At 33.6% G+C, this 14,328-nt stretch overlaps 1 protein-coding gene across 5 annotated transcripts in view; it reads left to right on the top strand.

The window, feature by feature from the left end:
• LOC137217862 (lysine-specific demethylase 6A-like) overlaps positions 1–14,328 on the top strand; it is a 163,793-nt gene that overhangs the window by 117,380 nt on the left and 32,085 nt on the right. For all 5 annotated transcript variants that reach the window (XM_067724852.1, XM_067724853.1, XM_067724851.1 and 2 more), the window contains 4 exons: positions 2,475–3,247; positions 8,385–8,514; positions 9,965–10,070; positions 10,495–10,700. In XM_067724852.1, coding sequence (XP_067580953.1) covers positions 2,475–3,247; positions 8,385–8,514; positions 9,965–10,070; positions 10,495–10,700 — 1,215 coding nt within the window. The remainder of the gene's footprint in view (positions 1–2,474; positions 3,248–8,384; positions 8,515–9,964; positions 10,071–10,494; positions 10,701–14,328) is intronic.

Raw genomic sequence — 14,328 nt, 5'->3', positions numbered from 1 at the left:
GCCACCAGGGAAGCCCTCTGTTCATATTTTTTTAATGTTCCTTTAACTCTGTGCTTGCTGGTGCCTTTTTTTTAGAAGTGTCTTTCTTTCACCATTATCTTTGAAGTATACTTTCACTTTACATAGAGTTCTCACTTAGCGTTCATTTTCTTACGAGTATTTTGAACATGTTATTCCACTGATTACTAGATTTCATGTTTTATGAGAGTCTTGTTTATGAGATCATTTTACCTTTTAATATGTCATTTTCTTTGCTGCCTCTTTGTAGCATTTTAGCAGTTTTATTATGATGTTTTAGGTGCAGTTGTGTTTATGGTGCTTAGCATTTTTCTGAACTTTTTGTAACAATGTTTTTCATCAATATGAGAAGTGTTCTGCTTTGGGTTCTTCATATATTGTGTTTGGAAGTCTGTTCTTTTATACTTAGCCATTTTTTATTTGATAACTGGTCATTTTTAATCAATAGCCTTTCTGCTTTCTCTTTCTAACCTTTTAAAAACTCCATCTTAGTAACTTGTTTGTTGAGGGCTGTCCCCTGAAATTTGTAGCCCTTATCTTTTGTTTTTATTTTTAAATTTTTTTTTAAATTGTTTTTATTTTTAAATTTTAATGATTTTCCCCCTTGTACATAATAGATTAGTGGTCTGCTAATTATTAGGTTCTGTGTTGTGTTTACAGTCCTTCATTTGAATATTGACCGTCAGTTCAGGAATACATTGAAAGTTGCAGTTAGTTCTCAGGTTTTCCCTTTGCTTTACTGTACCGTGGATTCCCTGTAAAAGAATTTATCAGCTTAAAATACTTTGATTTATAGGTTGAGGAGTAATAAAATTGTTACTTTTTAACCTGGCTGCTTATTTTCTAATTATTTCATTTGTCAGTCAGTTTTGATGATCATGAATGAACTTTGGATTTCCCTACCGACATCCATTTTTAATGTGTCCAATGTGAAAGTGGTTAGTGTATAGATAATATTTCTGATTAAAAATTAGTTCAAGGTGTTTTAAATGGTAGAGCTTGATACTGGATTTTCAAACTTGGCCTGATGTCAAATTTTAAGTAGATGATTGACAGTGACGTTTGTATATTTATAACTTGTGAGTTCATTTTTTATTAATTTGTACGTTATTACTGACACATTTCACAATGAAGAAAAAGCCTTTTAGCCTTGTTATGGAACTAATTACTATCTCAGGAAGTAGCAATTCTAAAATTTTCTCTAGGGCTCTGAGGTACCACTTAATATGGAGTTTTCAGTAAGAAATATATGTGTATTTAATATTTCTAACTTTAGAGAAGTTACTAGTTTTCATGTCTGGAAACTATTAAATTATTCTTTTACTGTTCCCATGACTTTAATTAGTGTTGCTGGTAATTATTTTTTTAGTTACTTTGTCAATAAAATATAATGAGAATCTTCTTAGGGCAGTTTATGCCATCAAGGACAAATTTCAGGTAAAAATAGCATGATTTTTGTTCTGTGAAATATCTTTTCTCTGGTTTCAAACTTCTAATTTTGAAAAACTGCCTCACCAGAATGTTTTAATAGGATCAATATATTCTCCTAATTATGTGAATTTCAGGAAAAGTACTATCCTCCAGTCAAGTGCGGTGGGGACACTGCACTTAGAATGTCTTTTAGGATTGTGGGGTGTCAGAGAATGAGGATGGAAATCTGTATAAGTTATTCCTTGGAATAAATTCATAAATTTTATAGTTTTGCTTCTTTGAGGATAGCTCCTAGATCTACATTATAGGTTCAGTGGTAATTTTAAAGGATTAATAAATATACTTTCTGTGATTTTTTTTTTTTTTTTTTTTTTTTTTTGCGGTATGTGGGCCTCTCACTGCTGTGGCCTCTCCCATTGTGGAGCACAGGCTCCGGACGCGCAGGCTCAGCAGCCATGGCTCATGGGCCCAGCCGCTCCGCGGCATATGGGATCCTCCCGGACCGGGGCACGAACCTGCGTCCCCTGCATCGGCAGGCAGACTCTCAACCACTGCGCCACCAGGGAAGCCCCTGTACTTTCTGTGTTTAACATAATGCATTGTAGATTGGTTTATTTAGTGTTCATGGATTTAATTGGTAATGACCATATGCATGGTTTTCCATATCTAAATTTACTGATACATTTCTCTTAAGATGAAAATGTAAGTATCTGAATTGAATAATAAAAATTCTCAAAGCCTTATGTGAAGAAACATATTGCCACACTAATAAATGAAATCAGTTAAGCAGCCCAGTTACATAATTTTACCTAAAGATTACTAACCACTTCAGTCAGCAGATTATGGAGACTTTTAAAAATAATTGTTAGGATTTTGGTTATATTATGTTTCACAATTTTGTTTGCTTTCCTTTTATTTAAAATTTTTAACCCTCAGTATTGTTTTTGTATGCATTGGGAGTTTGCATAATATTCAGTTGAAACCCACAGCACTGGGTTTTTAAAGTCTTATTTCCTTTTTTTTAGGGGCTTCACAAAGGTCAGAGTTCACATTTAGCAGGATCTAATGATGAACAACCTTCACTTTCCACTGGTCCTGCCCAGTATCTCCAGGCGGCTAGCACTGGTATTCAGAAGCAGACTGGACACAGAACGCTGCCTAGCAGTTCAACACAGGGAACTGCTTTCAATCACCTCTACTCTCATATTGCTACCTCAGGTGGACAACGAGGCATTACCTTTACCAAAGAGAGCACATCTTCAGGAAGTAGATCTTCAGTGCCTGAAATAAGCAGGCACACTGGAGACACACTTAATGGCTGTGCTAGTGTCAAGGGACTTTCTAATCATGCTCAGCAGCTGATGGCAGAACCTGTTTGCAGTCCAAACCATGGAGATTCTACATCACCAAATTTAATTTCGTACAATCCTCAGATCTCTACCTTGTTGGTTGGAAAAGGCAGTGACAGTATGGTGACTGGAGCTTGTGACAAAGTCAATAATATTCACCCTGAAAGTCATGCAAAGACTAATACTTCTGTTGCCTCTTCACCCTCTTCAGTCATTCCCACCACAACACCCTCTCCAAAATCCACTGAGCAGACAACCACACGTGGTATTACAAGCCTTAACAGTGCTCACATTAGGTTACAAACAATTAATGGAGAGGGGCTAGAGAACTCACAGAGCTCTAGTAAAACAGACCTGCCTACAATTAGCCCCAAAACTGATCATCAGATCATACCATCAATGTCTGTGTCCATATACTCAAATTCCACAGAAGTTCTGAAGGCATGCAGGTTAGTATGAAAAAGTGTATCACAAAGTGAAAATAGTTGACTCCTGACTTGCTCAGAAAACTGAAATAATATTTGATTTTATAAGAAATAAAAATTATGTAAAAGGTGATAATATAGTCACTTGTGTAAAATAACTTTCATATCTAACTTCGTTGTACGTCAGTATTATGGTTATATCAGTGTGTTACATGTGAAAAACATTTTTCTACAACCTGCTTTCTCTGAGAGGCATGTCTGTAGCCTTACTGATCTGTTATTGGAGTTGTTATTGGCTTCTCTGTGATTGACCTTACTCTGGGGATTGAAACCAGAGAATGGATTAAATGATACTTGGTAGAAAACAGCAAAGCCTGGGAAACCTTACTATTTGTTTTCTTTCTGGTAACATTTTGTGTGACTCTAAAAGAGGTTATAAACTAATAAGTAGGAGGGACAAGAGAAAGGAAGAAAGGATTGAGAAATGTTAATAGACTACCTGGGAAGAGAAGCCATATTCTGCTACTCTTAGAAGAATGGGCCTCAAAAATTTATTTTTTAATTGGTTTTATTGCCTTCACACAAAAAAGAAGACTAAGAATGAGGAACACTTTCTTGGATATTGTGAAACTGTAGATTTCCACATTCTGCAGATTCAAATCCACCTTTTTTGAAAACAGATTTATTGAGAGATAATTCATATACCTCATAATTTGTCTTTGAAATGTACAATGCTGTGGTTTTTAGTGTATTTTCAGATGTGTGCCAACAATCACCACAGTGAATTTTTCAGCACCTGTTATACAATTTTTAAAGTAGTGTTTTTATTCTGTTCATATTAAACACAATAAAATCTAATCTAAAATTAAACAATAAATTATTTCTCACAGTTACTCATAAATGTTCTGTATAGGAGAATAAAACCTGTATGAAGGTTTGTTAGAATGCCACAGGTAATGCTTCTGTACAATTTTTTAGAACATAACATTTGAAATTTGAATAATAATATACTAAGTTTTAAAAAGGTCTTTCTAATTAAGGTTGAAATGAAATAAAATAGAAAATATATACTATTAACTATGTGACCTAAAGATTATTTTTTAATCTACCTTGACTGTTTTATTTAATGCAGGTTTTGAATGTCAAATGTAAAAAATATTCTTTTTTTTTTTTTTTTTTTTGGCGGTACACGGGCCTGTCACTGTTGTGGCCTCTCCCATTGCAGAGCACAGGCTCCGTACGCAGAGGCCCAGCGGCCATGGCTCATGGGCCCAGCCGCTCTGCAGCATGTGGGATCTTCCCGGACCGGGACACGAACCTGTGTCCCTTGCATCGGCAGGCGGACTCTCAACCACTGCGCCACCGGGGAAGCCCCTAAAAAATATTCTTGATTAATGACTATCTCTTCCTGAAACTAGGAGGTTTTATGTGTCTTCTGTATTGCTGAAACTAAAACATGTTGAGATTTTTGAGGAACTTAAATGATTTTATTAGAAGGCATCACCAGTCAACCATTGAGTATGTGTTACTGACAAAATTCTAAACTGAAAGACTTTTAAATATTTATATAGTTTGTACTTGCAGTGACCTAGGGTAGAGTAATAGAGAAATGGAAATAATTATTATTTTGTGAAAATCAAATTAAGAAGTTTTTGTCTTTCATTGTGGATTAAATTTTAATCTTCTCACCTTATATATGAAACGTATGTAAACATTTAATTCAGAGTAACATTCTTAATTTTTGGCTCAGAAAGTAGTAAAAGGACTTTTGCCTTATTACTGCAGATGTGTAAATTTGTTTTTATAAGTTGCAAATAACTTGAAAATGCCATAGATTCCTGTGGATGCCTGGTTTTTCCAGTAGATATGCCTACCAATTTACTAGTGAAGGTATATATAACCTTTCACCATCTCCAACAATTGTAAAGCTAAGAGCAAGGAAAAGAAAAGAAAAGAAAGGATGGAGGAAAGAGAATAAAAGGACAGGTTCTGAAAATTGAGGATAAAATTATTATCCAGCTTAGAGAAAGAGCCAAGACAGCAAATGATAACTGTCCTATGGGGACCAGTTGTGTTATCTGATAGTGGTGTGTTCTTTTCAGGACTCAGCATTCAGATTAGTTCAAAGAATCATAAGTGTGAGAGTGTAATCTGACTGATTAAGAAACTTGAGGAGAAAATCTAAATTGTATATGAGTTATCTGTAGAGCACCTTTCATTTTTTGTATTTAAATGTTATATTTAAAAGTAAATTTAGGGCTTCCCTGGTGGCGCAGTTGTTGGGATTCCGCCTGCCAGCGCAGGGGACGCGGGTTCGTGCCCCGGTCCGGGAAGATCCCACGGGCCGCGGAGCCTGTGCGTCCGGAGCCGCACTGGGAGAGGCCGCAACAGTGAGGGGCCTGCGTACCGCCAAAAAAAAAGAAAAGAAAAGTAAATTTAAAATAAGATATTTTAAAGTAAGATATTTTAAAAATAATTTTTATGTAGTAATACATTTCTGCAATAATGAGGTACCCTTAGTCTTTCCCACTTCCATTTTTTTCCCAACTTCATTTCTTTCCTTGTTGGATTTTTATGGTAAAAAGTTTCTCATGAAGAGCAGTGGAGTCGAGGACTTCTCTGATGGTCCAGGGGTTAAGACCTCCCCTTCCAATGCAGCGGGTGCAGATTTAAGCCCTGGTCGGGGAGCTAAGATCCCACATCCCTCTTGGCCAAATAAAACCAAAACATAAAACAGAATCAATATTGTAACAAATTCAATAAAGACTTCAAAAAATAATCCACATTAAAAAAAAAAAAGCAGTCATACCTATTTAAAAGTTAATCTGTTTTCTGTTATTCACAGCCCTATCCTTATGCATTAGTGTTGATAGGTATTTTAACAGAGAAAAAAACTTATGGTTCCTTTATTTTCAAAAACATTTATCAGTTCTTTTTGGTAAATATCTGTGTAGTCTGATTTGACCCCCATTGATAGGGTCATACTAAGGAATCATTAGATTTTATTTCATTGAACTATTTGAACAATTTTCTCTGTCTACATTTCTCACCAGTTTTTTAAGTATTGTTAAAATTTTAAATTGCTGTTGTTTCATTCCTTTTGGTTGCATTTATAGCATCTTTGCTTCTGTTAAGATTTTAGATTTTAAAATGTAAGTTCAGCATTTCAAGTGATTGGTTAGTTTTGGATCCCTTGATCATGCTTCATCTCCCCCCCCCCACACCAATTTTCAAATCTATTTTTACTTTCCATTACTTGACTTTTCTATATATTCATACTTTATTCTGTTACAGGACCATAAAATCCATACAGGCAGAATTATACAAGCTGTCACTTCCTGTCACTGTGTCTCATTTTTCATATAGAGGATGTTAAATAAGCTTATAAAATTTTTTTCAAGCACAAACACTTGATCCATATATTAGGGTATTATAAGATATTTATATTATATTGTATCATATCTCTGTCTCTGGAAAACAAGTTTTTGTAACCAAACTGAATCATTTCATGGAAAATACACAGAGTGACAGATAAGTAATTCAGCATTGAAACTGATTCCTTTTATTATACAGAGATAATTGAGTCTTACTGCATTGGCCTAACGAGGGTACTTGAATTTTTTTCTCTGTTAGATTCAGATATGTATTTTTGTTGTAAGCAACAGTTCTGTGGATTTTATAAGTTAGGATCAATTCTGTTTTTAAATTTAAAAATGTTAAACACATGGGTCATTATGCCTTGTGGACAGATAATGAAACCTAGATGCTGATTTAGCATTTAAACTTAATTGGTGGTTAAGTATAAAATTTTAATGTAATTCATATTTGTAAATTCTTTTCTTTAAAAATAGAGAAATCTGCATTTTCAGTCTAATTCATAACTATAAACCCCATCCAAGGGAAATCCCTGGCTGTCCAATGGTTAGGATACCGCACTTTCACTGCCAAGGTCCTGGGTTTGACCCCTGGTCAGGGAAGCAACCCAGGACGCAGGCACACAGGGCTCAGCCAGGGGGAAGAAAAATCACAACTCTTTGTTCCTAAAAAATAGGTTATACACACGGGAAGCTGTTTATTACGGCATCTCAAAGTTGATAACTAATCCATTTGAAACTTTAATTTTCATTAGTCCTATCAAAATATCCTGATTTTCAGGCTTTTCTTCCCTTTAGCTAAAGTAAAGCTAAACAAGGAATGGTTATTTTGCTTCAGCTTGTGTAATGGTATAATTTGAAAATTTAAAATATAATTTGTTTTTCAGAAATATGGTTATTTGTTCTGAAGAAATATAGTGTATAGTTATTTCAGTTTCCAAAGTAGAGCTTTTGGATTCTTATCTGAAATTTAATTTTTAAGTGCTGTTTTCCTTATGTATTTTAATTCATTGATTAGTTTTTACTTTAAGTGTTTGAATATGACAACTTGAATGATTTCAAAAGCTTAACAGGTTTCTGTATTTGTTTTCTGAGTTTAAAATTTTAAGAATTTAAAAATATCCCCATAATGGGTTTATATTAAAAAGAGAGAGTTTGGAAGCAATATTCTTACATTTTAAGAATTTATAACTTACCAAATATACCTTTCAATGAATGAAAAAAATAATCCAAATACCATCACGTAATAATTATATACAATGTGAGAATGTTTAGCAACTATACAAATCACTTTAAAAATTATAGTCTGTAACTATAGTAGACTGGATTCTTGCTTAATCTTAGGGAGCTGCACAGAAAGTCAATTTTGATAATAAAAAACAAATGGTCTTCCTAGATTTGAAAGTAGTCACAAAGGTAATCTGGAAATATGGTGAAGGAAAAGAGATAAATATTACTGTGAAATTATTGGTAGTTAAAATATTTTGGTTCAAGTTATTTTTTCAACATTAAATGAAACAAATCTAAAGGTGAAATATGAAAGAAATGGAGTTCATATTCTTTAGGTGAGGAAATAAATTGGAAAACTATTAGGAAAAATATTTTGTGAATGATTGATGTTATGTGGATATAGTATATTTAGTTATTCTTTGAAATTAACTTTTTTTTTGAATGGATATGAATATACTAAAATGCCCTATACACAGAACTTAAGATTTTCTCTTGTTTTAATCTTGTGTTTTTAAAATTACAATAAAACTGATATTTTTCTTCTAATTGTTCTCTAGGAATCTAGATAAAAATGGCCTATGTAATAGTCACATTTTGTTGGATAAATGTCCACCTCCAAGACCACCGTCTTCACCATACCCACCCTTGCCAAAGGACAAGTTGAATCCACCCACACCTAGTATTTATGTGAGTCTGATCAACTAACTAGAAATGTCAAGTGTCTGAACTTGTCTGTCTTTATAGAAATATTTTTTAACCAGTATAGATCCTTTTAGGGAAAATTTAATTTTTTCCCAAAAGTTACAAACTTTGTAAAACCATGTTTGTATCCCAGAGGATCACAAATGATATCTTTCAATCTAAATACAGTCCACTGCCTGGTTTTGTGAATAGAAATCTTGTTACATAGTCATGTTCATTTATTTACATGTTGTCTGACTGCTTTGTACTAGGCTGACAGAGTTAACTAGTAGCAAAAGAGCATAGGTAGTTCATAGAACAAAAGATATTTACCATCTGTCCTTTTGTAGAAAAAGTTACTGACCACAGGTGTATTCAAGAAAGATTTTTTGAAGAGAATATTTAAATTTAAAATGTCTTCTCACTTATGAACTGGATTATATAGCAATAGGTAATTGAATAGCAATAGGTAATTGGTCTTATGTGTTTTTTGTTAACATGCTTCTAAATCTCTGCCGTCTGCTGATCATATGGACCTTGATGTTATGGTTCAATTTAAAAAAGAATTTTTTGTAACTAAAAAAGTGGTTGAGGATATAAAAATGATGATTAGTGCATGTTAGTGAAAAGGTTAAATATAAGTAGTTAATTATAAATTTTCAATTTGAAGCTAAGTGTTTTTACTTTTCGGAAAATTAGGCATTTGGTAAAGAAATGTGGTTGGTATTAGTTAAATCAAAGGTTTCTATGTTTTTTTTAGAGTTTCTGAAAAAAAAAATCCTTCCAATCACCTTCTAAGACAGAAGTAAAAAATTGAAGTATTTAGAATGATGTTATAGATAATAGAGCATTTTGGAAATCTGGCCCTTTTTTTTTAACCAGACATTGTGTCAATCAATCCTTTACCAAATGAAACTTTACTGATAGCTTGCTGTGAAGGAAGGTCCAGATATAAAGATGAAACTAAGCCTCTGAAACTGAACTTTGTGGGAAGAAATGCAAAATGGCAATTTATCTTTTGTGGGTCTTATCAAATCATTTTTTTATTTTGATAATAGTTTTAAAAATACTTATGATGTTGAATTTAAAATTTTACTTCTTTACCTCTTCTATACAGGAATTAAGGAAGTACACTTGATAAGTAAACTTGTGAAATACCTTTGAACTATTAAGCTATTTAAATCATTTTGTGAATGTTAACGTGATATCAGAAGTTAATAACATCATTTCAGAATTTATTAAATGCATTTTAAAAAAAATAAACTTATATAGTGATTTTCTCCTAATAGGATTTTCCTGAAAGGACTAATGATAAAATACTGTAATATGTAGCATTCAATGTTAATGGCTAAGGTACATTGTTAATGTAAAAATGCCTGACAAAAAAATGAAAACATATTCTCAGGATTATATTTAGTCATTTTCTGAAATCTAACACAATATTTGAATTTTACAGTTGGAAAATAAGCGTGATGCTTTCTTTCCTCCATTACATCAATTTTGTATAAATCCCAAAAACCCTGTTACAGTAATACGTGGCCTTGCTGGAGTTCTTAAATTGGGTAAGGTTTAAAAAAAACTTGGAACATTTCTTTTCCTGTCTTGCATTTGTTAAAACACTGGCAGAAATGCGTTTTTTCCCAGTTTTTTCAGTTTTTATTTTAATGTTCTCCCCTCCTTTATGTCTCCTTAGCACATTTTTAACATGATGCCTCTATTGGCTATTGGCAAATTTTGGGTGGTTTTTTAAGTTGGTATTATTAGGCATCATGAGTGATTTAGGTTAGATAGTAGAAGACCTTTTGCATGTAACATGTAGGTAAAATTAGATCCTGCTATTTCCTTCAGTCCCTTGTTAATACCCTGTCATGATGGTTAGATGTAATGCTTCATGGGACTGCTGTGCAGGTTTGTTCAAGTACTTTTGAAACATTCATTTTACCAAATACAGTTTTATTTATTAACAAAATTTATTTATTCATGAAGATCTTGGACTTTTCTCTACCAAAACTTTGGTAGAAGCTAACAATGAACACAAAGTAGAGGTGAGGACACAGTTGTTGCAACCAGCAGATGAAAACTGGGATCCCACTGGAACAAAGAAAATCTGGCACTGTGAAAGTAATAGATCTCATACTACAATTGCTAAGTATGCACAGTACCAGGCCTCCTCCTTCCAGGAATCATTGAGAGTAAGTGTTTATTTCATGGAGATTATTTTGCTAAATTAAATGCACATTACTTTTCTAACAGTGTATTCAGTTAATATAATTAGGTTTTATAACTGTACAAATTATTAAACTTTTAAATGTTTAAACAAAGTTACAATTAGCAAAAATACATACTGTTAATAGAGAAAGTACTGTTTTACAAGATTTCCCTGTTTTTGAAATGTTTTTATTTAAAATTTTAAAGTAGGTAGGTCTACATAATAGTTCCATAGTGATTTTAATATGAAGAATATTACCTGAGTAGTGCTCTTGTGTTTATTTGGTCTATGAAAAGGTGTTTTCATTTTGTTTTATTTGAAAAATCCATAGGGAATCATTAGTACTCTTTCTGTGTCATTCATAGTCTCTAAAGAAGATTACAAAAGAAGCAGAAATTTACAAAAACATCTCAAAATATATGTCTTGCCTTGTTTGTGATCCTATTGGGGAATGCTTTGAATTTCTCCCCTCTACATATGGGTTTTACAGGTTTTTTGTAAATATTCTTATCAAATGAAGGGAGTTCCTCTCTATTCTTAGTTCAGTGACAGTAATTTTATCATGCACCAAGTGTTCAGTTTTTGTCACTTCTTTTGCTGCATCTGTTATCATGATCATGTGATTTTTCTTTTTAGGTCTGTGGGTGTGTGATGTATTGTAACAATTGATTTTCTACTGTTGAGTTAATCTTGCATACAGTAGATAAATCCCAGTTTGACGTCGTGTATAAATCTTTTTCTACGTAGTTGGATATGATTTGCTGATAACTGTTGAGGATTTTTGTTGAGGTAATATTAGTCTGTAGTTCTCTTGTAATGTTTTTGGTAATGTCTTGTAATGTTTTGCTATTAGGGTAATTGTTTTCCTGGCCTCATAGTATAGTTGAAATACTGCCTCTGTTTCTATTTTCTGGAATAGATTGTAGAGCACTGGCATAATTTCTTCCTAAATTTTTGGTGGAACTCATCAGTGAATTTATCTGGGCATGGTGGTGCTTCCTGTTCTGGAAAGTTATTGTTTTTCAGCTTAAATAGTTACAGGTTTACTCAGATGATCTCTTTCTCCCAGTGTTATTTGTGGTAGATTGTGTCTTTCAGGGAGTTGGTCCATTTCATCTAGGTTATCAAATTTGTGGGTGTACAGTTGTTCATAGTATTCCTTTATTATCCTTTAATGACCATGGGGTTTGTAATGATGTTCTGCCTTTTATGTTATTAGTAATTTTTGTCCTGTGGTTTGTTGTTGTTGTTTTTTGGGTTTTTTTCATCTTTTCCCTCATCCTAGCCTTATCAATTTTGTTGATCTTTTCAAAGGGCCAACTTTCGGTTTCATTGATATTTCTCTTTTGAGTTTTATTTTCAGTTTTATTGCCTTCATTTTTAATTCTTAATACTTCTTTTTTTATGCTGTTACATTGGTTTTAATATGCTCTTCTTTTGGATTTAATTTTGTTGTATAGTGGAAAGTTAGATGATTGATTTCAGATTCTTTTCAGAAGGATGTGTACTGATTGCTCAAAATTTCTTGCCAACGACTGGGTTGGGTGCATCTCACAAATTTTATGACTTTTGTGCTTTCATTTTAATTTGGTTCAAAATAATTTTTGATTTGAGATTTTTCTTTTTGACCATGTGTTGTTTAGTATCTATGTGTTTTGGGATTTTCTGTCTACCTTTGTTTTACTGATTTCTAGTTTAGTTCCACTATTATCTGACAGAAGGTATTGTGTCTTTTGAATTTGCAGTGGTGCGTTTAGTGATCTGGAATGTGGTCTTAGAGAACGTTCCATGTGAACTTAAGAAGAATGTGTAGTTTTTGATGTAGTAGTCTATAATTGTCCATTTCATTCAGTTGATTGATAGAGCTGTTGAGTTCCATTGTGTCCTTACTGGTTGTGTGCCTGCTGAAGATATTCCTCATTGAAAGGTATTAAAATCTCCAGCTCTAGTAGTGGATTCATCTATTTCTCCTTGCAAGTCCATCAGTTTTCGCCACATGAAAAAGAAAATTTGCCACATGTATTTTGATGCTGTTGTTAGGCTTATACACATTAAGCATTATTTTTGTCTTATTGAAGACTTCAGCCATTTATCATTGTGTATTGCTGTGCTTTGTCTCTGTTCCAAAGTATAACCTGTCTGAAATTAATCTTAGCTACTCCTACATTCTTTTGATTAGTGTTAGCATGGTATATATTTTGCCATCTACTTCTTTTTTAATGTGTATGTGTCTTTATATGTAACATGGTGGGTTCCTCATACACCACTTGTATTTGGGTCTTAATTTTTTATCCACTCTGACAACGTCTGTCTTTTAATTGGTGTGTTTAGACCATTGACATTCAAAGTGCTTACTGGTATAGATTGATTAATACCTACAATTTTGTTACTTTTTTGTGCTAATATTTTGGGGTGTTTTGGTTTTTGGTTTTTTTTTAACTGGCTGCAGCTGTGGGTTGGCTGCTGCTTTTTTTTTTTTTTTAATTTTTGGCTGCGTTGGGTCTTCGTTGCTGCACGCAGGCTTTCTTTAGTTGCGGCAAGCGGGGGCTACTCTTCGTTGCGGTGTGCGGGCTTCTCATTGTGGTGGCTTCTCTTGTTGCAGAGCTCGGGCTCTAGGCACGCAGGCTTCAGTAGTTGCAGCACGCGAGCTCAGTAGGTGTGGCTCATGGGCTCTAGAGTGCAGGCTCAACTGTTGTGGCCCATGGGCTTAGTTGCTCCGTGGCATGTGGGATCTTCTCGGACCAGGGCTCGAACCTGTGTCCCCTGCACTGGCAGGCGGATTCTTAACCACTACTCCACCAGGGAAGCCGTGTACTAATATTTTGCTTTATTTTTTTCTTTCACTGTTTCTGCCTTTTAAAAAACTTTAATTGAGCATAGTATATGATACTTTTTCTCTGCTTTCTTAGCACATCAGTTATACTTAAAATTTTTTTTTTAGTGGTTGCCATAGAGATTGCAATATACCTTAACAACTAATCCAATTCTACTTTCAAGTAACACTGTACAGCTGAAGGGGCTGCATGAGTATCTTATTACACAGTATGCCAATGTTTTCACTCCTGCTCCTTGAACCATTGGTATCATTCATTTCATATATATGTGTGTGTGTGTGTATATATATATATATATGTATATGTATCTGCATACATAATCAAAATACCTGTTTCTATTATTATTTTGAGCAAAGTGTAATCTGTTAGATTAGTTAAGAATAAGAAGAATATTAGACGATCAAAATGGATTAAAGACTTGAATGTAAGACCTGAAATCATAAACCTCCTAGTAGGCAGTAAGCTCCTTGACATTGGTCTCAGCAGTGACTTTTTAGATTTGACACTAAAAGCAAAGGCAACACTAAAAAACTTCTGCATAGCAAAGGAAACGATCAACAAAACAAGAAGGTAACCTACAGAATGGGAGAAAATATTTGCAAATCTTATATCTGATAAGGTGTTAATATCTAAAGTATATACGGAACTCATATAACTCAACAGAAAACAAAGAAATTATCCACTTAAAAATGAGGAGCGGATTGCAATAGATATTTTTCCAAAGAAGTTAGACTAATGGCCAGCCGGTTCATGTTAAAAATTCTCAACATTACTAAT

This window comes from Pseudorca crassidens, chromosome Y (assembly GCF_039906515.1).
Source record: "Pseudorca crassidens isolate mPseCra1 chromosome Y, mPseCra1.hap1, whole genome shotgun sequence".
NCBI classification, from domain to species: Eukaryota; Metazoa; Chordata; class Mammalia; order Artiodactyla; family Delphinidae; genus Pseudorca; species Pseudorca crassidens.
This window is presented reverse-complemented; position numbering and strand designations above follow the sequence as displayed.